We start from the raw sequence: 21,870 nt of genomic DNA, 5'->3' as shown, positions 1-21,870 counted from the left end.
TCATTTTAGCACTCACCTGCAGTTTTGTGCAAAATAAGATAATGATGACTCAGTGGATAGATGATGATGTGTTCCTTTGGTTTGTAACTCCACCATCTTCTTCTGGCCAGTTTGCTCTCCACCATCACCCATCCTCCCGCGTCCGACGGGAAGGCGCCTGAGAACTGCGTCCCTGGTGATGGTGAGGGCGATAAAGGGGAGCGCAATGGCAAGAAAGTGTGCTTCAACGTCACCGGGGATGAGCAGGATGACTCAGGCCATGACACAATCAGCAACAGAGACTCGTATAGGTAGCTGGCCCATACCATCCAACCACTCCACCCCTTTTTAAAATTCTTTTCTTTCCTCTGGAGCACATTGACTTGGAAACACAAAGAAGGTGAACTAGGTGATTTATGTCGGTCTGAGCAAAGCTGGACATATGTGAAGCGGGTGGTGTTGTGTTCTCTTCCCTTTGCAGTGACTGTAACAGCAACAGGAACTCAATAGCCTCCTTTACCAGCATATGTAGCAGTCACTGCAGCTCCTATGTCCACAGTGATGAGATGGACTCAGGTAAATACCCGGAAGCCCTCAATTGGCACCTTTTCTGCTTCACACAATGCAGAGCACTGACAGCGCAACTTATCATACAACTGTCTGTTCTCATATGCACAGCATTCATACAAATGACAAAACAGCTGACAGTAAGTGGAGTAATAATTAATCAGTTGAACCTGACAAAGATCAGAACGTTGCAGGTTAGTCTGGGATCATCAGTGCCGTTGTACTTTTTCCCTTTGCATATTAGTTACTTTTGCAAATGCTGAACTGAATTAGCAGAAAATTGCCACATCATAAATGCAAATGCAAAAAAAATTCTTAAAATGTCATCTAAATGACATTGCATTGTTAGCATGATGACAATCATGAATAAAGATGAAACTGATTATTGTTCAATAATTATCAGCATCAGCATGTTTGGCCATGAACGATACCTTTGAAAGGCTTATGTGTTGCATTGCCTCTCAAGTTCTGTCTCTTAACAGGCAGCCAATTTAATTTTAAACAAATTAACATTTACATTAAGATTTATTCATGTTGCTGATGCATTTCTCCAAAGTGACATACAATGTTAAGCTTCTTACAATTATTTACCAATTTATAAAGCTGGGTAATTTTCACTAGAGCAATTAAGGGTAAGTACCTTGCTCAAGGGTACTACAGCTGGAGGTTTGATTCAAACCTTGATAGCACTGGTACAGATGGTACTTATGCTACTGCAAAAACACCACCTCGGGGACAATGAGTCATTGCCTGTTGTAATGTTGCACCAATGAAGTGAATGGCATCCTTATTATCACTTGTCATTTTCTGTAATATGTCCTCCAGAATATAAAGGTGGGATAAAGGATTTTTTTTAACCCTATTGTTTTTCTGATAGGAGATGAGATGCCAGCCAGCATCTGGATTTCGCATGATAAGCAGAAGAAGCTTCATGGGTTTCTGGAGCACCTCTTCAGCCAGGTGTGGATGAGGTTCTGTTGATGTCAAGATGTGTGGTATATGCTGAAGTATAGTGTTATCAGCTGCTCTCGTGTTACTGAACATGCCTGAGTGTCAGGACACGAGTCCTTTCTTTCAAGCCGTGACTTACATCAATGTCTGTTCAAGATATGCCTCTGAATATACTGTAATCTCTATGACCTGGGAGCTCTTTTAATTCAAAATTAATAGTCCTCTGTGGACACCTTGTAACAGTTAACCAGCCTTTTGACCCTTCTAACACTTTGGGAAAAGAAGGCAAGAATACTGGCACCAGCTCGTGTTCCTCTGGGACTTGTGTCTTTTCCTGAAGTCATTTAGGGAAGATAGCTCCTCAGTGGGCAATAAACAATCAACTGTGTGGAGGCTTCTGGATGTTTCCTGGTGTTTGTTTTACTGTAGTCCTGGGTCTCCAGTTTTGTTTATATAACACAGATGATATATTTTTGGGGTGCAGGGACTAAGTGGAGCTTGGGAGTTAGGACTTGATGTGGTTCCCCGAGTAAGCCCCACTTCTGTGTCTCACTTTAAAGAAGTAGGGGCTGCTGGGCGCTTGGGGTTGAGAGGAACATGGGATCTTTCGCCCACGACTTCCTGAGGGGTTTAACATAGGGAGGGAGCGAGTTATATAGATGTCGTGTTTGATCCTCCAAGGAAATGACTTTCCTGGGGACAGACTTTTTAAAATTCTCAAAGACCTTTTTCTTGATTGCTGAAACCGTACCCTTACCAATATACACTGGTAAACTTTCCATCCATCTCCTCCAGGTGGATTCCATAACCAGCCTGCTCAAGGGAGCAGTCGTTGCTCGTGCCTTTGAACAGACAAAGTGCTTCACACCAGAACGAAGTCTACAAGGTAAACAGTGATTCTTTTTTTTTTCCTTTTTTCAATGCCACCTTTGTTACCGTTGGGTTACCTTTAGGATGAATCAGACTTAGGGGGCTTGGTAACGCAGTGGTGCAGTGGGTTGGACCGGGTCCTCCTCTCTGGTGGGTCTGGGGTTTGAGTCCTGCTTGGGGTGCCTTGCGGCGGACTGGTGTCCTGTCCTGGGTGTGTCCCCTCCCCCTCCAGCCTTACGCCCTGAGTTACTGTGTAGGCTCCGGTTCCCCGCAACCCCGTATGGGACAAGCGGTTCAGAAAGTGTGTGTGTGTGTGTGTGTGTGTGTGTGTGTGTGTGTGTGTGTGTCAGACTTTCTGCTGTTTTATACCTGGATTTCTCAAAACTCTACAAAGATCTCCTGTGTAGGTAACCTTAAAGTCTACAATGTTCACAGTTATCAAATGAATCTACTCTTCCAGACACAGTACCTAGACCCTGGGCTCTGAAGTATTAAATGTGGACACCCTAAGTAATGGTGTCTTGATTACTAAAAGACAGGTGTCCCACAACATCCCTGGAAAGTGTTCTTACAGTTATCATGAAAATAGTTTGAAATGTGCATATAGTAGAAGACTGTTCTTTAAATGTTCAATATATTGGAGGCTGTGTTCTCTGCATCCATTAGAAGCTATTTTCAGCTGCCTTTTCAGTGCTAATGGTTAAAGTTTCACTCATCAAGGGTGCTTTTATGATCATGTAGAAATGATGTGGAAATCCAGTTGGTGATTTTACACAATAGGTCTTCGTCATCAGGCTTCCCCAGGACCTGTGGGCTGATTGCCTTTGGGTTTTCTCTTTGGAAGGCTGCTGTTGAGTTTGAAAACAGAATAATGATTCTTTTCCTTTTTCTGACTCTTTTATACATGAATTATATATTTTTGTGAGGGCATGTAGTGGGCTGGATTTCTGTGGGAATAGCTGAAAATCACTGTCCTCTCGGCCACTCTTGTCAGTCAGCATTGTGTTTTTCATCATTTACTTCGGCGATGTTTCCTTCAGAACATTTGCCGTATGCCAAACAGAAATCAGTCCCTTTTTTTTGACTATTATCTAATGTGAGACACTACCCGGGGCTTGTGAAAGAGAAGTGCTGACGTGACTTAATCTGGACAGGAAGTGAAGCAGAACAGACACCAGATGTGACTGTTCCAGATTCAGATTTACGCATGCAAGTAAAACCTCAAGTGTTCCAACAAGGATGTCAGAGGAGGGAACTGTCCCAGACCCCGTTTGCCATTCAGCAAAAACAATGCAGTGTAGCTTTAAAAACGCGTGCTCTGTTGGCAGTAATAACGGCTTCACCTTCCACTGATGTCGTGCAAGTGATGTGACTCCTTGTTAGCTGCAAAAGACATGGTTCAGGTGCGACAGTTGTGCTCTGTCTGTGGCAAGGTAGCTTCTTCAGCACTTCATGCTGGACTCTTATAACCTCATTATTGTCATCGTGATCCGCTTTGCAGCTACTAGGGATGATGAGGAACACCTCGGTTGTGGTATCACTCATGCCATCTTGTGGTACACAGTTGCACCACACCAACTGGGCCTTCATCTGCATATCTTAAAGATATAGTTACATGTGTTGGTCAGTCTACCCATGAAGCGCGATGTGGAATTACGTGGCTCGTGCACTGGGATAATGCCTGTCTATCTGCAGTGGAAAACCAACATCTTTCATTTTTTTATTCTGCTCTTTATGATTGGGTAGAGTTCCACCAAGAAATGGAACCCCGGGTGAACTGCGCCAGGAAGCTGCGGCAGCACGTGAAGCAAGACCCCTGGAACCTGCCCAGCAGTGTGCTCACTCTCACTCAGACCATTGCCAAGTTTGTGGAAGGTCAGCCCCGAAAATACTTAGCTTCTGTGTGTCGTACCATAAAACCAGGAAGTTGAGCAGTCCAAGTTATCCAAGCCCAACACCCCACCTAACTAGCATCTCGGTGCTAGCGCTTGCTCGTCCAAACATCAGTTCCTTTGTCCCGGTGGAAGCTTCCAGAAAGTCTGTGCAAAAACATCCAAGGCTGGGCACAGCATAACAATTCTGAGGAGCCTGGGGTGTTAGCTGTAAAGTGAAATAAAAACAAGCAGTGAATTCTCACAGCATATTTTGGCAAGTTTGCAGTCTCTCTCTGCCTGGCTTTGGCTCACTCATGCATCACCACAATTTGTTTCTTATTCTCAGATGAGGCCCAAGTGTTAGGCTGGTACACTGAAGGAAATTATGTTGTTCTCTACCTTCTGCTGGTCATTATATAAGGTTGCCCATGACACTATTTCCTTAATGTCAAGCTATATACCCAATATCATACATCCAAAACCTGAAGACTGTAAGAAGGTTTTTCTTGCACAAAATAGCGAAGGATGCTAACGCTTTAAAGCAATGATGTGAAAATTTAATAAGCTTAGTTATGATATTTTTAAACTTTAAAAAAAAAAAAAAAATCATGTAGACATGCATAAATAGCACTGGATTCCAAAATTTACACTCGGGGTCTAATGGGCTAATGGTCTTATTTTCTGTATTTTATTAAAGTAACTTTGTGAGATCACAATTTTTCAGATACTAAACATCCAGAAGTCACCACCAGTGTGTAACACAGTATAGTTTTGGCATTTGTTTAGATCCATCCAGAGGCAGAATTAATACATTTGCTTTCTCTGGTCCTGTTAACATCAGGTAAGATCGAGGTATTCCTTGTCCGTTTGCTGTTGGCAGAGTTTTCTGCTTTGTAAGGGTTTTGTCCCACCTGTCAGATCTACAGGTCAATCTTTGTTGCACACATATATATGTATACAGATGGTCCCTGACTTACGATGGGGTTACGTTCAGATAAACCCATCGTAAGAGTAAAATATCGTAAGTCGAATATGCATTTAATACGCCTAAGCTACTGAACATCATCGCTTATCATTTAATATGGTCGAGATTGATTGCTGGCCGGGTCCTGCTCTCTGGCGGGTCTGGGGTTCGAGTCCTGCTTGGGGTGCTTTGCGATGAACTGGCGTTCCGTCCAGGGTGCGTCCCCCTCCCCCTCCAGCCTTGTGCTCTGTTTTGCCGGGTTAGGCTCCGGTTCGCCGCAACCCTGCTTGGGACAAGCGGTTTCAGACTGTGTGTGTGTGTGTGTGTGTGTGTGTGTGTGAGAGAGAGAGAGAGAGATTGATTGCGAGTCTAAGTTCACGTGTGATGGCCATTACAGGCTTGCCGCCTTCATGCTGGGCAACTATCTTGAGTTTCTCCTCAAGAGTAATTGTCCTCCTCTTCTTCTCACCAGTAGCAAGAGACACAGATGGGTGTTTCACACAGATGGGAGATGCAGATCGCTGCGGCTGCCCAACATCGCGAGAAAGTATCGTACCGCATATCGCTTGCCCAAGAAAAAAATCAAAATTTGAAGTACTGTCTCTACTGAATGCATGTCGCTATTGCACAATCCTGAAGTCGAAAAATCGGAAGTCGGACCATTGTAACTCAGGGACCGTCTGTATATATAAAATTGAAATACGCAGTATACATTCCCTGAACACTTTCCTGCACTGTTGCGGGAAATCGAGATGACACCAAATTTGACTAGAGAAACCGTAATACATTTTAATTAGTAGTTCACAAACTATGAAGACTGAAATATGCACACCATTTGAAACTGGTGACTTCTGCTCTTGTGTAAATTCTACTTCAGCAGTGTAGTGACTTGTTTGCTGATTCCTTTTACAGAGGTGAAGACTCGTTTTCTGATGGTCCTACTCCAGTACACAGGTAAGTCCCTTTCGTGCAACATGTTCTCCCAAGGGAGGTGTGGTAACACAGCGGGTTTAGCCAGGTCCTGCTCTCTGGCAGGCCTGGGCTTCGAGTCCTGCTTGAAGTGCCTTGTGACGGACTGGCATCCCGTCCTGGGTGTCCCCCCCTCGGCCTTGTGCCCAGTGTTGCCGTGGTGGGCTCTGGTTTGCCGCGACCCTTTCTCAGGATAAGCGGTTTCAGACAGTTTGTGTGTGTTCTCACAAGTGCAGAGTAGTTGGAGACTTGGGTGCCACTGCAGTTAACTACATCGCTTGCTTTGTATGTTTAAAGAATATGCATTTATTAGCCTATTACACAATCTTAATCCAGAGCAATGACTGTAGCTTATAAGGGCAACATTTGTTTATACACAAAGTCTTGCTTAAATTCCATAAACTAGTTCAATACTCCACAGCTTTGTTAATCATCATTACGATTCTGTTGGAAGTAGTCCAACTGTTTTTTATTTTAGGTTTCCTTAAATTACAAATTGGTTACAGGGTTCTGGCCATTAACCAATTTTTTGTGAGGAAAGGTCTGAAGGTGGAGAATTTATTATCGCTATGCGCTGAAAAAGTATAAAAGTCACTGAACTTTTCTCTTATTAACTTTTCATCAAATGTATGAAAAACGAAGGTAATTCAGCAGTAGATTTGCTCACCTAGACTTTGGGAGGAGAGCTAATTAACATCTGCTTTGTAGGATAATGAAAACATAAGCATACACAGACGCAATTACGTCTGTTTACTTAGACGTACTAGATTTGTCTAATCTTAGATTATCAATCTCCCTAAGGGGCATAAAAGATCTAAAAAAAGTGTCATTTTTATACATATGTTTGAAAGATTCACACTTTGTCATAATACTGTTAACAAAATTGTTGTGGACCTATACACAACAGTTTAGTTTTTATATGATGCATTACTAACTGAGTGAGTAAGCAGAAGTATGATTACATCGCAGCTTTCATTTCCTTACAGGAGTAAATGAAAAGTGATATTTCCAGTTCAGCAGCTGAATAGCAATGTGGTGAATGTAAGGTGCTTGCTAGTTAAAGATGTGCAGTAGCATCACCGCTGCTGGACCGCTTGCAAGTACATTATTAATCAGCTTTTCATATGCCGTCTGAGAGTCAGTCTGGGTGGAATATTTTTGGAGAACTAGGGTAAAGTCTCTTCTCAGTATTCCTCATACACTACCTGGTGACATGATGAGGAAATGGACATGAACATGAGCAGAAGGTTAATAGTTTCAGTTCTAGAAGAGATCATGTTGCTGTTGTACAAAGTGCTTGACCTCGGTTATTTTGGTGAAAACATCAAGCTGGACATATTTTTAAAAATGGATGAGACTCCATTCATCCATTCTTTGGGACTGGCAACAAGAACAAAACTTCAAGTTCATTCTCGGAATCTACCTCACTCCAGTGTGCCGTCATAGGACATTGCCAGGGACATTTCAGCTGTACTTTAAATGCAAAGCCTCTCCAGGCACTTTTTGACACGTCTATTCTGGGAATGTAATACGTGAAATGTGGACTGAAGTACACGCAACCCTCCAAGAAGTCTTTAACAAAGTTTGATTTCTCCCCAACTATTCTCTAGTTAAATCACAACCCAAACTCCTCTATTGCTCATGTTGCAGTACATAGACTAACTGTTCTTAAGTATTTGGCAAATGTATTTTAATGTTGGGGTCTACACTAGAGGTCCATTCCATTGTCATCAACCACTTGTCCTGAACGGGGTCGCGGTGAGCTGGAGCCTTACCCTGCAACACAGGGTGCAAGGCCGAAAGGGGAGGGGACACACGCTGGGCAGGATGCCAGCCTGTCGCAAGGCACCCCAACCAGGGCTTGACCCCGAGATCCACCACACCAGGCACTGGCCAAACCCACCATGCCACCACACCCCCTACGCCAAAAGTTTCCTCTAAACATGTGGATGACTGAAGTGTTTAAATTTCTCCCTGACATTGGATTTGAATGAAAACTCTAATGATTTCTGGAATATCTCAACATCCTTCTGGAAGTTATTAGAAAGTGCTACATGATCATACACTGAACTCTCACTCTGTGTACGCGGACATATTTACATTTTCGCAGTGTACTCACTCTGCCTGTATGCTGTTGTGACCCTGTACTGCATATAAAACCAATAAAAAACAAAAGAGTAATTGAAAAAAGGTTGCCATAAGTCACTGTTATGAGTGGTTGTTTGGCAGCAAAACTTAATGGTGTGTTTCTGCTGACCTTTCTGTTTCTACTGACCTTTGTCCTCTAATCCTGCTCCTTTCGCCATTCCAGACTCTGAGATCCAATTGCGGCGGGACATGGTTTTCTGCCAGAGTCTGGTGGGGGCTGTGTGCGCCTTCTCCGAGCACCTTCTTGCTGTACTGCACCAGACTCAATCTCCGGGGCACGAGGCCGACACCGAGAGCCACGACGCCAGCCGACGATGGTTGGAGCAGATTGCCAGTGTTGGTGTGCTCTTCCACTTCCAGTCCCTGCTCTCACCCAACCTGGTGAGCTCCTGTGCTGAATGGCTGAAAGCCTGTCCTCCTCACCCCATCCAACCTTCTCTAGTGCTAGCTGCAGTAGAGAAAGCGTGGAATCTGTTCACATGGGCAAATTCATCACTCTAAACACTTGTTGCATCTGTACTGCTTTGGACATGGTTTAAAGGAGAGAACTTTAGGCAGTATCCAAGAACTGGTAAGATGAACTTTGTAGCTCACACCATTATGATTTAAAACAAGTGTGCCATTGTGTTGCGCGTGAAATGCTTTGTTGGACACCATGTTGACACAAAGTCTGGCATCCTGCTAAGTGATCTTAGCCAGCACGTCCAGAAATTAAACCAAGAGAAGCTTTGAAGTTCTGTGCAGGTCAAGGTTTATGTGAGAAAAAATGATGCACTGATATTGTACTGTAAGTTTACTGCATTTTCTGCCATGACTGTAGATTCATCACTGGTTGAAAGGCTCTGTCGACCTTGCAAAGGGTCTAGATATCTAGGGAAGGATACATGTTCTCTGTGAGCTATCCTCTGATGCCATATATCTTGCTTTTGTGTCCTTTGGACATGGACTGACAGTTTACCTCTCTGTATTCTTGACTGGTATACAAAGCCCAGATACACACACATTGTCTGAACCGCTTGTCTCATACGGGGTCGCGGGGAACCGGAGCCTAACCCGGCAACACGGCATATGGCCAGAGGGGGAGGGGACACACCCAGGGCGGGACACCAGTCCGTCGCAAGGTACCCCAAGCGGGACTCTAACCCCAGACCCACTGGAGAGCAGGACCCGGTCCAACCCACTGCACCCCCAAGCCCAGATCTTAGGAGGCTTTTCTAAACGCAAAGGTGTTAATGTCATTGATTGAAATAAATTCCCCAGTGGTAGCTGTAAATAAAGACGTTAGCTGAAGGTCTGAATTAATTGCGAAAGAGCTTATTCTGTGCTGTTTTCTAAATTACAAATGGCTGGGTTCCAGATGTGGATGAAATGAAACCTATGTAGACGCACCAAAATAAATTTCCATTCTTCAAGCAGAAAGCATGTTCAGTTGTGTGTCACTGGGCTCTTTTGCTTCTGTGATGCAGATGTCTGTAGGCGAATGTGAATGTTTCTTAAGTCACTCTGTGTGCTACCCTGCGTCACCCTAATGCAGATCAGCATTCTTCTCATCCTAATGTAGGCCACAAATGGAAAGCAAGTCACGTGACGTGGAGGAGCGTTCAAAGCCAGGCGAAGCTTTGCATTTTTTTGAGGCTGCCACATGAAAAGGAATGTGCAGAATACCTTTGTGTCATGGGCTTGGGGGTGGCGGGGGAAGGGGGGCGTAAATTTGGGATACTTTCAGATGCACGCTCACGTATTACCTGAGGTGTTGTTTTGATGAGCGGGTAAGTGCATCCCAGCGCTTTCAGATGTGGGCATTTCTAATTTCTCATTCTAATCCTCTGCCATGGGTATGCTGCATGCCCATATGGGAGCTAAAGGCCCCCGCACTAGAAAGCACTTAGAACTGAAGCGTGGGCCCAAGATAGGCTGGATTGCAGTGTGAACACCCCACTTTGTCCCTTTCCTAATTCCATCCTCATCCTTCTGAAAGAAGTTTGGGAGGGTAAGGTGTAAAGGCTATTAAAGAGGGCGGCGCATACTAATGGCTCCTCTCTGGCATCTGTTTTTGCCTTTAGACAGATGAACAGGCGATGCTGGAGGACACACAGGTGGCGCTCATAGACCTGGAGAAAGTTACCTTCTGCTTTCGGCAGTTTGAAGGGGAGCCCTTGGTTGCAAGTACGTATGAAGGTGTACGCTTCCCCTTGAGTCCCTTCTGAAGGAATTGCTTGTGTGTTTTTATGGGTTTACCAGGAATGGTGTAGACGGCTACGTATGCTGCAAGACTAAGTATGAGAAGACCAGATATACCTGACATGTGTTTTTTTTCCTATTTGCTTGACCGCTCTTTTTTTCTCTCTATTTAATGTGCACAGATATGCCCATCTCATACCAGGTGGAGGGAACCCGACAGGCTATCAAGGTGTGCTTTTTCCTGGAGAGTTTCTACTTTGAGCTGCTGCCATTGAGGCTGAGGAATGGAGCCAGCTGCAAGATCTACCCCGTGCTCTTCACACAGGGTAGGAGTCTTGGTTGGCCAGTCGACTAAGAAAGGAAATCAGAGGGCTGCCTCTGTGTTCTTAGGATACACAGATGACCATTCATGGTCGCTTAAGGAGACATCATGGTCAAGGTCATGTTCTCAAGGAGCTGAATACACACTTTCTGTCAAGAAAGGGTGCTGATGCAAAGCTTACCCTCTGTGCCAGTTTGTGCAACACTCAACCTACCTGTCAGGTATTTGTATATTTAGCAGGAGTGATCTGATGTATGTGATACTGTTGTATGGTGACAACAGTATCAGCACAGGTCTAGTTTAAGATAAACACCAGGGTCCCCAGTTGATCGAATCAGTTGAAAACAGCATCCTATTGACTTGGAGAGCTCAGTGCTCTAGCACTTCTAAATACCTTAAATATTGAGATCTGAGTCTCTTGAACAATCCTAAAGGAGTGGAACAAATACATCTGTCAGTAAAAATGTGTCTTTCTTGGGTACTCGCTGAAGACTGTGTGTCTGATCCCCTTACATTGCCTTTCTGGTAATTGCATTGTCTCCTGTAAAGCGCCTTCCCTCTCAACACTGCTGACATTAATCAATGGTGATGGGACACATTGCAGGTCACATTGAGTCTGGCACAAACATCACTGCCAGTGTTTTTCACTGTGTGCCTGGTCAACCCCTTGTTTAATGTCTGTCCTTTAGGCTCACACTGTATATTTGTCACATTGACCTAGTCTTGGATGGTGTTTCAGAGGTTTTGGTCAATATCAGCCTTGCTTTCACAAGAATTTCATAAGCAGAAGATCATAAAAAAAACAGCCCTTCTTCTTCTTGCAGCTCTTGAGAGCATGGAAGGTTACTATTACCGGGACAATGTCTCCGTTGAGGACTTCCAGGCGCAGATCAACGCGGCCTCTTTGGAGAAGGTCAAACAGTACTATAAGAGACTGAGGTAGGTAGCTCCTGGTGGCACAGCTTTTTGAAATCAATTAGAGTGCCACTGCAAAAATGTATTTATTTACTTATTTACTTACATTACAACAGCAGCACTGGGTCACAGTGACATACAATGGGAAACAAAGGCAGTGGTACAGCGTAATGCTGGAAACAGCTGCAGATATGCCAAGAATAGCAAATTACAATGTTCCACAGAAGTGATCAACTGGCATAGCTAAGTCTTTTGTTCAAAAGAGTCTGTACACAAGTACAGTTGTGCTCCAGTTGTCATCCATTTACATTTATTCATTTAGCAGACGCTTTTGTCCAAAGCCACGTACATCTCAGAGAAAATACAATTTATGCATTACATTAAGAGAAAGAGACATAGCAATGAATGAATGAATGAATTTATGAATGAATGAACATTTGGTGCACATATTATGTGTATAAAAGCACTTACAATGTGCAGAGCAAAGCTGTGATTGGTTTATTGGCACAATATGAATTACGACAAAGGCATTCATGTGCCTTGATGTCAAAACAACTTATGAAGTGTAAATGCTTTAAATGATGAAATAAAGTGCAACTGGCAGAAAGGCAGAAGTGACTGTACTGCTATGTTTGTGGAGGAGTGTGACAATCTTATTCAGCAGCAGAAGTTCAGGATTGCTGAGTCATTTTACACACCACCTTGTCAGATATCATTCTGAGAGTAAAAAATCATAGATGATTTTATCATAGCAAATCATAGCATAATCGTAGCAAAAAGACCAGAGCCTGGTGAAGTACCAGAAGACTGCATACTTTTTTCTTTTATTCCAGCAGAGAAAATAACCTTTATGGGGCGAGAGAAACTGCCTGTATTGGCATTTTCTGCCTGTAATGCATTGTGTGGACTCTGCAGCGGTGAGGAAGGAGGCAAAGTGTCCCATGTTGGAAATGCCACATGGCCAATTAAAATGCCACCAAGTGCCACTTCCTTCCCACTCAATGGAATTGAAAAATTTTGTCTTCATACTCCCCCTATCCCTTCTCTGCCCAGATGCTGTATTTTGAATGTCTCAAACTCCCATAGTACAACATGGCATCTCCTGTGTGCTTCAGCTGGTTGGGGAAACATGCGAGGGAGGGTGAGAGGGACTAGGAGAAAATGAGTGAGCAAGCAAGTGTGTGGCGGATAAGCGTCAGCCTGGACCGTTTGAAGTGGGAACTGCTCGCGGGTGACCTGATCCTTGAACGTGTAATCAAAACGACGGCTCTGCCTTCTCAACGTAGAGATAAGAGGCCAGAGCAGCAGTGGATGGGAGAGGATGGTGAGACCGCCGCGGGTCTCCCATCTCCCCTCCGCTTACTGTGCAAGGAAGCCGTAACTAAGACCCTTGCTCGGTGTAACAAAGGGCTTAAGGCTTGCATTTTGCCAGTCGGTCTCGTCCCTGCGCTTTCGTTGCACACCCCCACTGCAAGTGTCATCGCACTAACCAAGAGCTCTCGGTATCGGACAGAAGGTACACACACGTGTTATTGTGAGATATCTTTTGTCACAGTTTGCTGCTACCACTGAGCAAATGACCCAAACACAAATTATTTTTATGTATAAAAATGGGATTAAGAACTTCCTGTTAAAGTTATGCGTATTATACAGTACCCCTTTTGAGGATTCAAGTAACAGGTAATTTGCGATTTGTTTCAGTAAATGGCATCATGCCAGGTCAGCAACAGGGTAGCGAGAGGATTTTCAATTGCAGCTACAGGCATACGAATGAAATGCGAAATTCACTGATTTTGTTTAAAAAAAAAAAAAAAAAGAGTTGACTTTATTGAAGCACTGTTTTGAATACAAATCATTGATTTTTCTTAAAATCCGTATCAACTCTGGCAACTGATGGAATAGCTGAGCTCATTCCATATCGGTATTTCTGTTCTAAGAAAAAAAAAATCTTCTAAAAGCCAGTTTCTGTACTTCTGTTGAACCATGTGAAAATATATGTAGCCTTTTTCTGACCAGCTCGAAATGCCAGATTTAATAATTCAGTCTGCCACACTTCTTTGTTGCTAATTCATCAAATCGTATGGCATCTAAATGGTGAGATATTACAGGCGAATGCTCTTTTTGGCCGGGTTAGAAATAGAAAAACTTGCCTTTCTGTTGAGGCTGAACCGTCGGAAAAACTTGTGTTCAGTCCTTATGTTTCCCTCTGGGCATGAGTGTGACATCATCGCCTGCTGCCTACACCACCCCCCCCCCCCCCCCCCCACACACACATTCATCTTGTTGTCCTCCTATTCTCCCCTACTGCTCTCAGACCATTTCCTTACACCAGATCCCTTTTCAGGATCTGAGAAACACCTTGTTTTTCTTGAGTCAAAGCCCCTCTGACCGCTGAGGCTCATCTGCGACGGGGGAAGCGGGGCGGCTGTAGCTCTAATTTTGTGGCTTTACAACCCCTGCAAAACGATGCCCCTCAGTCTCAGTTCTTCAGTTTGGTGATGTGAGTGTGACCCTGACCTGGAAGTCTCTGTCTAGAGGCAAAAGGCAGCCAATATCGGTTAAGGTCAAGCTCTTGTAGTCTAAAGTTGGATGAAATTGTTAAACTGTCCCGCATAATGGCTACAGCTAAGTTATGAAATAAAAGTCCTGTGAGGCCTTGTGTGAGTGATTTGGAATGACGTGCTGAGCTTCATTGCTTGTATTCTGTCTCCTCTTGTCCTCAACGCCAAGTCCCTGTGTCAACATCCCTGTCCAACAAAAGGCTCCCCCAGCATCTCCTTCGCCTCCCGGTCTTTTCATTTATTGCTCTATTTTTGACTATCTGGATATCGCTGAGGCCTCCTGCTTTAAAGTTTTCAGCCCAGAGAGGTATCTGCGAAACCTGCGGTCCAGCTGTCTGCTGTCTCGCTGGTGCTCCAGAGGCGTCCGTTTCTATGAAAAACTGTGGCACTTCCCAGAACAGCTCATCTCATCCAAACGCTGAGACAAATCAACACGTGGCAGACACATGTCACGGTTTAATGTCTGTAAGTCAATGCATCTATGCATCTGAAATTTCTGTGGTTTTTTTATGATTATAATATGTGGAGTCACAATGGGAGTCTTGCACAACATGGGTTGCTCACATTGGCTAGTGAAAGATAATTTTTATGTGTAAATCTGCACTAAAAAAGGTTTGTTGATTCAAATCTTAGAAGAAGGGCTCTTACGTGCTTCGGAGAAGGTGCTTAAATTTTGTCTGGTCCTTGTAAGAATGGTTAGCGGTGGTCACTCATTAATGTGCTGCAAGCATCCTGTGTATGATGATGGACAAGGGCAGCCATATGGATGCTCAGACTTGTAAGCACTTATTGAATTTACAGTCAGCAGCTCTGGCTTGTTTATGCCAATTATCTTCGGTGTTATTCACACGCTGGGTACATGACTATGCATGAAGTGTGCTCGTAGCGCCAATTAGCGTAGCTTGTCAGGCAGCCCCGCGAGGCTAGCACACATTAAGGCTCCCTCTGCTAAAATGCAATGAGCTGCAAGCGCCGCAAGCATGGAATTGGGGGGCGGGGGGGGAGGTATAATGCAACAAGCAGCAACATGCGAATCTCCGTTGGCTTCTGCCATTTATAATAACAGAATTTGTTGCTGGTTCCACCTGTAATTCATTACATTTATTTCTTTTACGTTCCACCAGCTGAAATGCTTAGTCCCTTAAGTCCAATTTGAAACATATGTATGTGTGCGATGCATTTAATTTTATGCAATATTCTGTTTATGTCAATGATGGGACCCATTTTCTGATTTATTGGCTGTAGAAAAGCTATCTGTTCATTGCTTGTCTAAAGGTTTTAACGGCACTTATATTTTTACCCATTTTAATGTGTTTTTTGAAAAAATATATTCTGCTAGAGCAATTCAGGTTGATTCTAGTCTGGGCTGACTGCAGGTATTTTAGTGCAGTATCTCTAGCAGTTACTCATCTTGGTGTTCCTATTTAGTAACCTTGGATAAAGACGTTCACTAAATACTAGTTGTTAATAACCATATGTTGCTTTGGAGTAAAGCGTATGCTAAACAAATGAAGTGCCTTTCTCAAGGGTACAACAGCAGGATCCATCAGTGAACGTGAACTTTCATATTACAAAGTTGTGCCCTTCTCCACCTGCTATTTTCTTCAGCTTCCAGTTATAAATTTTCTACTCAGCAGTTCTGTAATCATGTTGTGAGAATACCATAATCCCCCATTAATTCCTGCTGTCCTAAAGATGTGAGCCAAGCAGGCAGTGGGGTGGGAGCGGAGTTATGTGCACAGGGCCTTGTTAGTGTTCAACTCTGGGTAATCTTGCTGCCCAGGCAGGCAGGCAGACAGCCTGACCTGCTTATTACTCATTCAATTTAACTGTGCTGGAAATAACAGTGGTTGACTAATGTTTGCCAGACATTTATAAAGCCATAACTCATCCATTGTTTTCAAAGCTCATCCTAATTTCCCTGTATCAGTAAGACTTCAAAGCCTGGGAAGCACTTCGAAGCACATCAACCGCCCTTGCGGTACCCAAGCTCCACATCCCTCAGACCTTAGTATGAATATCGCTAAGGTTACTCTGCTCTTAGTTGTATCAATCAACCATTTCTAGACCTCTGACTGCATCCATTGTGTTGATGGCCAGTTGTATAATTTTGAGATGTTCACCAACCACATTGCTAAATTGCTTTGGTGAAAACCTTTGCAAGCCTCAATTATCCCCTTACTTGTTGGCATCTGAAAAGAATGGATGCTCCTCTTTTGAGCCTGGTACCTTCACAGCACCATCCAAACCTATCACTGGGTGATTGAGGCAAGCAGACTTGGGGGGGTCTAATTGCATTGTTGGGTTTGGGCTGGATGATGACATGTGTGGGTTTTAATAGCCGGTTGTAGGACGATCGGCTGTCATATGTCAGCGTGTCTTGCAGGGAGCTGTTCTCCCTCATGTGAAGCTGTCAAATGGACCTTGGCCTCACAAGAGCTGAAATAAACAGACTTTGGTTTATCCACCTGACAACTGATTTATTTAGCTTCACAGAGTTTTACAAAACGTCATCCATGAGCACTGGAGTACTGCCCGCTGCTGTGTGTGAGGGATGCTTTTAGCAACAAAGTTTATTGCTTTGTGAGACTGGAAAATGACGGCAAACGCAGCTGCGTTGGCGCAACGTGATGCAACCTGTTGGTCATTCGGGCTCAAGACCCAGGACCCTGAGGTCGCAAGGAGACAGGATCACATCCTGTCCTTGTTGCCAAGTTGACAAGTGTTAGGGGTGAATGACAGTACTGTGAGCAGTGAGGTTTCTCTGATGCCTCATCAACAATTCTTGGTTTGTTAGAACATCTAGAACACAGTATCCATGCACACCGCTCATGTCCTCTGTTTCTTTTCCTGTCCTGATGGACGGAAACAGTGGTGTACCGTGCTGGTTATGTGACGGGTCATACTTACATGAAATATTGAATAGAGAAATATTGACACACTTTCTAATATTATTAGAAGGCATATAAAATATTTCCATGCTTTATGCTCGTCTATGTGATACAGACACCCTGTTCATGTGGATATGTGAACATTCGGCAGACTTGGTACGGGACACCAGGCATCAAATCAGAACTCATTAGATGAGCTCCTGTCAACTGCTTTCTGCTGTGTATGTGGAAAATTTAACATTAAACAGCATGAACAAACCCCACTGATGTCAGCGCATGGCTCAGAACAGTTTTGGAAGAGAAGGCACCTTTTCCTTCGCTCAGATCTCCAACTTAACAAACACTTCTTGATTTCCGTTACGTAATCCCCGCGACGCTCTACTCATAATTGCACAGCGGTTGAAGGAAATTGGACTTGGCTATTCATTCTTATTATGCAAATTCTGCAGGATGCTCGCCACAAGATGATTAACAAGGATGTTGTAATGAACAAAGTTTAAATGCCAAGGGTGTGATATAAATATTTGTATTTTCTTCACTACTGACTACAGGAGGAAAGACTATAAGTGAGCAAACATTGTTTTCTGTATGCATGAAGTGATTAGGCACAAACTGCATGTTATGTTACTTCAATACCCTAATAAAGTAAAACACATAACGGTTCAAGATCTTTTTCTCGGAACGGTTTGAGGAGAACTGAGGAAAACTTGCTTTTGGGGTCCATTTTGTTGACATTTACAAGGTTTTCATTTAAATTTCATTAATTACATTTCATTCATTTTCAATACACTGGAATGTGTACTCACACTTCTGACTGGTACTACAAGTGACAAGTATGAAAATGAAACCCTGATTTCCATCTTCAGTGTTATTTGGCTTCCTAGTACATTTACATTTATTCTTTTACATTTATTCATTTAGAAGATGCTTTTCTCCAAAGTGACGTACATCTCATAGAAAATACAATGTGTTCATTACATTAGCAGAAAGAGATATAGTTGCCGGTGTGTGATTCTTAATTACAGTTAGTTTGTTTCCACCAAAGTTCATCACACGAGTAGCTGCATAAAACTCAGAATATCGATGATTCCTGATCACCTTCATACTAATGTTTTTTTTTTTTTTTTTTTTGAGATACACAAACATTTACATACATTACAGGAGTAGCTGTGTAAAGGTTTATCCGTGCATGATGTTAAAGTTATGGTGCATGAATATTTACACCTTACATGAATTTAAAAGATCATGGGCGAAGTGAGTCTGGAAGAGGTGGGTTTTCAGACCCTTTTGAAATGTGGACAGAGATTCAGCAGTTCTGAGTGAGAGGGGGAGGTCATTCCACCACAACGGAGCCAGAACCGAGAACCTCCGTGCTTTTCCTTTCGTGCGTGGGACCACCAAGCGGGCGGATGTGGAAAAGCGAAGCAGTCTGGTTGGAGTGTAGCGGTTGATCAAGTCCTGTAGATACTGTAGCTGGGAGCAGTTCTATTGATGCCTTTGTAGGCTATAACCAGGGTCTTAAATTTGATCCAGGTATCTATAAGAAGCCAGTGCAGAGAAACGAGTAGAGGAGATACGTGGGAACGCTTCGGCAAGTCAAACACAACTCGTGCAACAGCGTTCTGTATCAGCTGTAGAGGTTTGATGACAGTAGCGGGAAGGCCACACAGGAGAGAGTTGCAGTAGTTCAGACCGGATGTCACCATGGCCTGGACAAGTAGTCGGGCAGAGTCTGTTGTGAGGTTAGGACGAATCCGTAAGGATGGGTATGTCTGCTACACTTGGGGTTAAGTCTGCTGCTCTCTAGCCTGCATTTTAACAGATAGTATTATTTGGGTTCTAGTAACAATTTTCTAATCTCCCGCGTTGTATTTTGCTTTGTATATATTGTTTGAGTTCACCGCGGCTCTGCTGCACTAAGCCCACTTGGACAGCTGGGGTTAGGAGTGCACCATCACCTTGGGTAAGAGCCATCTGGAAATCCCAGGAATTTATGTTAATCTGAAAGATTACCTTCCCGTTTGATAGTTTTATTCATTTATAAGCTTGTGACTAGACTTCATAGTTCACCCTCACTTCCTGTCTGCTCTCACCTTTATCCTGTCTTTTGTCCTACATGGAGGCTGTGACAGTGCTTGCAGAGGTCAGGAGTCATGTGGAGGTGGAAGCTGGTGGGAAAAGGGTGTGGGACAGTGGGGGGACTCTTCCAAAGCACAATACCTTCTGAATCCTATTCCCAGCCACTCACCCCTCTGTGTTCTGTGGGATGTCGCATAGGAAACAGCAACCCCATCGGCAGCTCCAGTGCCAGACTGCCGGTGTCTGACCTGGTCACTCTGACGTTCTCCGATCTGCTTAAGACTGCCTGACCAGGTCTGGTGCACGTATGAGATTCTGCATCATGCATTATTCGTTTATGCCTGCTGTACTTGGGGTTAAGTCCGCTGCTGTGGGCTGCATTTTATTGCTTCTATTTTAAGGGTATATGAAAGGGTGAGAAAGAGTTGTCTGGAGTGCCTGTCTGATCCAGGGATGTAGACCTCGCTCCTTCTTTTCTCAGCACCAGCCTCCTTAAAAAAATTGCCATTATCTGTAGCCTAATGTGGTGATTTCAACAATTTCCCAAAGCCTGAAAGCCATAATGTGAACAAGTGCGGCAACGACAGCCCATGTTGGAAATGTAATAAGGACAATTAGTGCAGTGAGCGTTCAGCTACTCCTGTTAAAAGACCACTTGAGTGGATTGTTGGGCTGCAGCCCTCTTCAGAACATCTGAGCATCTGTGGAAAGTGATAGCAAATGAATTGTTCTCCTTTAAAAAGGACTTTTAAACTCAAACCTTTTCATAAAACAGCAGTTTTACTCACTTTTATGTTTCAGATGAAACGTAACCTTTGTATGCTGTAAATATTTTTAACTTTTTGTTGAATTTTTTTTCCCTACTCTGCTCCCAGGATGCAGTGCTTAAGAGTCACATAAACACATATGAACAAAAGATTGTGTTGATATTTCCTCTTTCTTCTTTTTGAGCTATTAAATTTTTAGCTTTGTGTATTCTTCCTCGTATTGAAATTTCTGAAATACCGCATATAGTTCTTACAAAACTGGCACTCTTCTAGAAAGATTCCATTAAGGGTAAAAATTCATATTGATACCCTTCTTAGCTGTGTCTGAATGTAAGCAAAGAAAAAAATAGAGTTTGAAATTAATAGTGACTGTTGGAATTTAGTTAGCTGATGCTTTAATCCAGAGCACCTTTTGACACCCGAATCATCTCAGTGGATCAGAAATGTACCCATTTACACAGCTGGGTCATTTTTACGGGAGCAATTTTAGGGTCAGTACCTTGCTCAGGGGTTGAAACCTACCTCCAGTACAAGGTGATGGGAACCATTACTCCATGCTCTGCTCAAGTGTGAAGCAGGTTTGCTGAGTCTGTGTTGATTTTGCTGGATTTCTTGCAGTTTTTTCCTATACTTACATTAAAAAAAATCCCTTTTAACCAAGTAGAAGCACAGCGAAGGACCTTTCCCAGTACTACTACAGTACACCCGTCTTGATTCCTGGTTCTCAGACCTGCAACATTTTTGATTGCTCAGAATTCACCTGCGGCCCTGAAGAGGTGGTGTTTCATCCCAGCACGTGGCACACCGCCACCCTCACCTATCCCTTCCGGAAATAGAGTTGCAACTTTGCAAAGAACATTTAAAAGTGAAAAGTGCATTAAAGTTACCGAGTAATTTAAAGGAGTTGTGGCTTGTTTGGTTCCGATGCTTGGACCGGTCCGTGTGCTTGCTGACGATTCATAACGAGGATTCGAGTGCATAACTGGATGCGTGAGTGATAGATAATTACTTTCCTATCTGCACCGTCTTGTGAATGATAAGCTTGTCTTGAACCAATTACACGGTCTGTTAACTTTGCCTGAACCCATAAACTCCTTATTGTAATTTGGTAGTCAGCTGGGAGGTTAGGGGATAATGCGGCGGTGGGAATTAAATAATTGAAAAACACTTGGAAATCACAGGCTGTGGAAGGAGGAAATTGAGAGTGCGGATGGCAGCTTGTGGTAGACGTTTGTTTATAACCGTGGTTGCAGTAAATTAAGGTGCTGGGCCCTGCGTACATACGTGTTTTTCTAATCATCCAAACCTGTGTGCTCATGGGAACCAATATGGAATGGTCTTAACAGCTTCAGCAGGTACTTTGCAGCTCAAGCATTAAATATATGAGCCCATCTGGTTTTTTGATAGCGTGCAGGAGGTCCATGAGTGGGCTGCCGTCTTTGTGCGTATGGGTATGTGCACAATTGTACACGTGCGTACGGATGATGGGGATTTACAACGTCATACTCCAGAACCTCAACCACATACTTACCTCCTCCATTTCAAAGCCCATGTCCTACCTCTGCCATGTGTATTGTATGTCCTTTTCTCTTTTTACTCTCCCAGAACCTTTGATTAAATACTTTTATAGATCGTGTATAAGGAAAATCACATAATGTGGACTGTAAATATACAGTAGTCCCAGACAGACTGTAACAACTTAAAGGCCAGCTGTGTAAAGGAGGGGGGTGTACTTCATCTAGCAAGGTGCCCAATAACATTTCCAAATTCTTATGTTCTGAGTAATCCGTTTGTGAAATGGAGGATGAAATTATTCATATGTTTTTTCAAAT

The 21,870-nt window shown here is 43.5% G+C and overlaps 1 protein-coding gene across 1 annotated transcript in view; it reads left to right on the top strand.

Moving 5' to 3' along the window:
- Positions 1 to 21,870, top strand: part of prex2 (phosphatidylinositol-3,4,5-trisphosphate-dependent Rac exchange factor 2) — a 97,704-nt gene that overhangs the window by 63,795 nt on the left and 12,039 nt on the right. The window contains exons 26-35 of the mRNA XM_018754283.2: positions 111 to 290; positions 461 to 555; positions 1,424 to 1,506; positions 2,293 to 2,383; positions 4,114 to 4,242; positions 6,118 to 6,159; positions 8,486 to 8,703; positions 10,386 to 10,488; positions 10,686 to 10,829; positions 11,650 to 11,764. Of these exons, the coding sequence (XP_018609799.1) occupies positions 111 to 290; positions 461 to 555; positions 1,424 to 1,506; positions 2,293 to 2,383; positions 4,114 to 4,242; positions 6,118 to 6,159; positions 8,486 to 8,703; positions 10,386 to 10,488; positions 10,686 to 10,829; positions 11,650 to 11,764 (1,200 nt within the window). The remainder of the gene's footprint in view (positions 1 to 110; positions 291 to 460; positions 556 to 1,423; positions 1,507 to 2,292; positions 2,384 to 4,113; positions 4,243 to 6,117; positions 6,160 to 8,485; positions 8,704 to 10,385; positions 10,489 to 10,685; positions 10,830 to 11,649; positions 11,765 to 21,870) is intronic.

This window comes from Scleropages formosus, chromosome 9 (genome assembly GCF_900964775.1).
Source record: "Scleropages formosus chromosome 9, fSclFor1.1, whole genome shotgun sequence".
Lineage (NCBI taxonomy): Eukaryota > Metazoa > Chordata > Actinopteri > Osteoglossiformes > Osteoglossidae > Scleropages > Scleropages formosus.
This window is presented reverse-complemented; position numbering and strand designations above follow the sequence as displayed.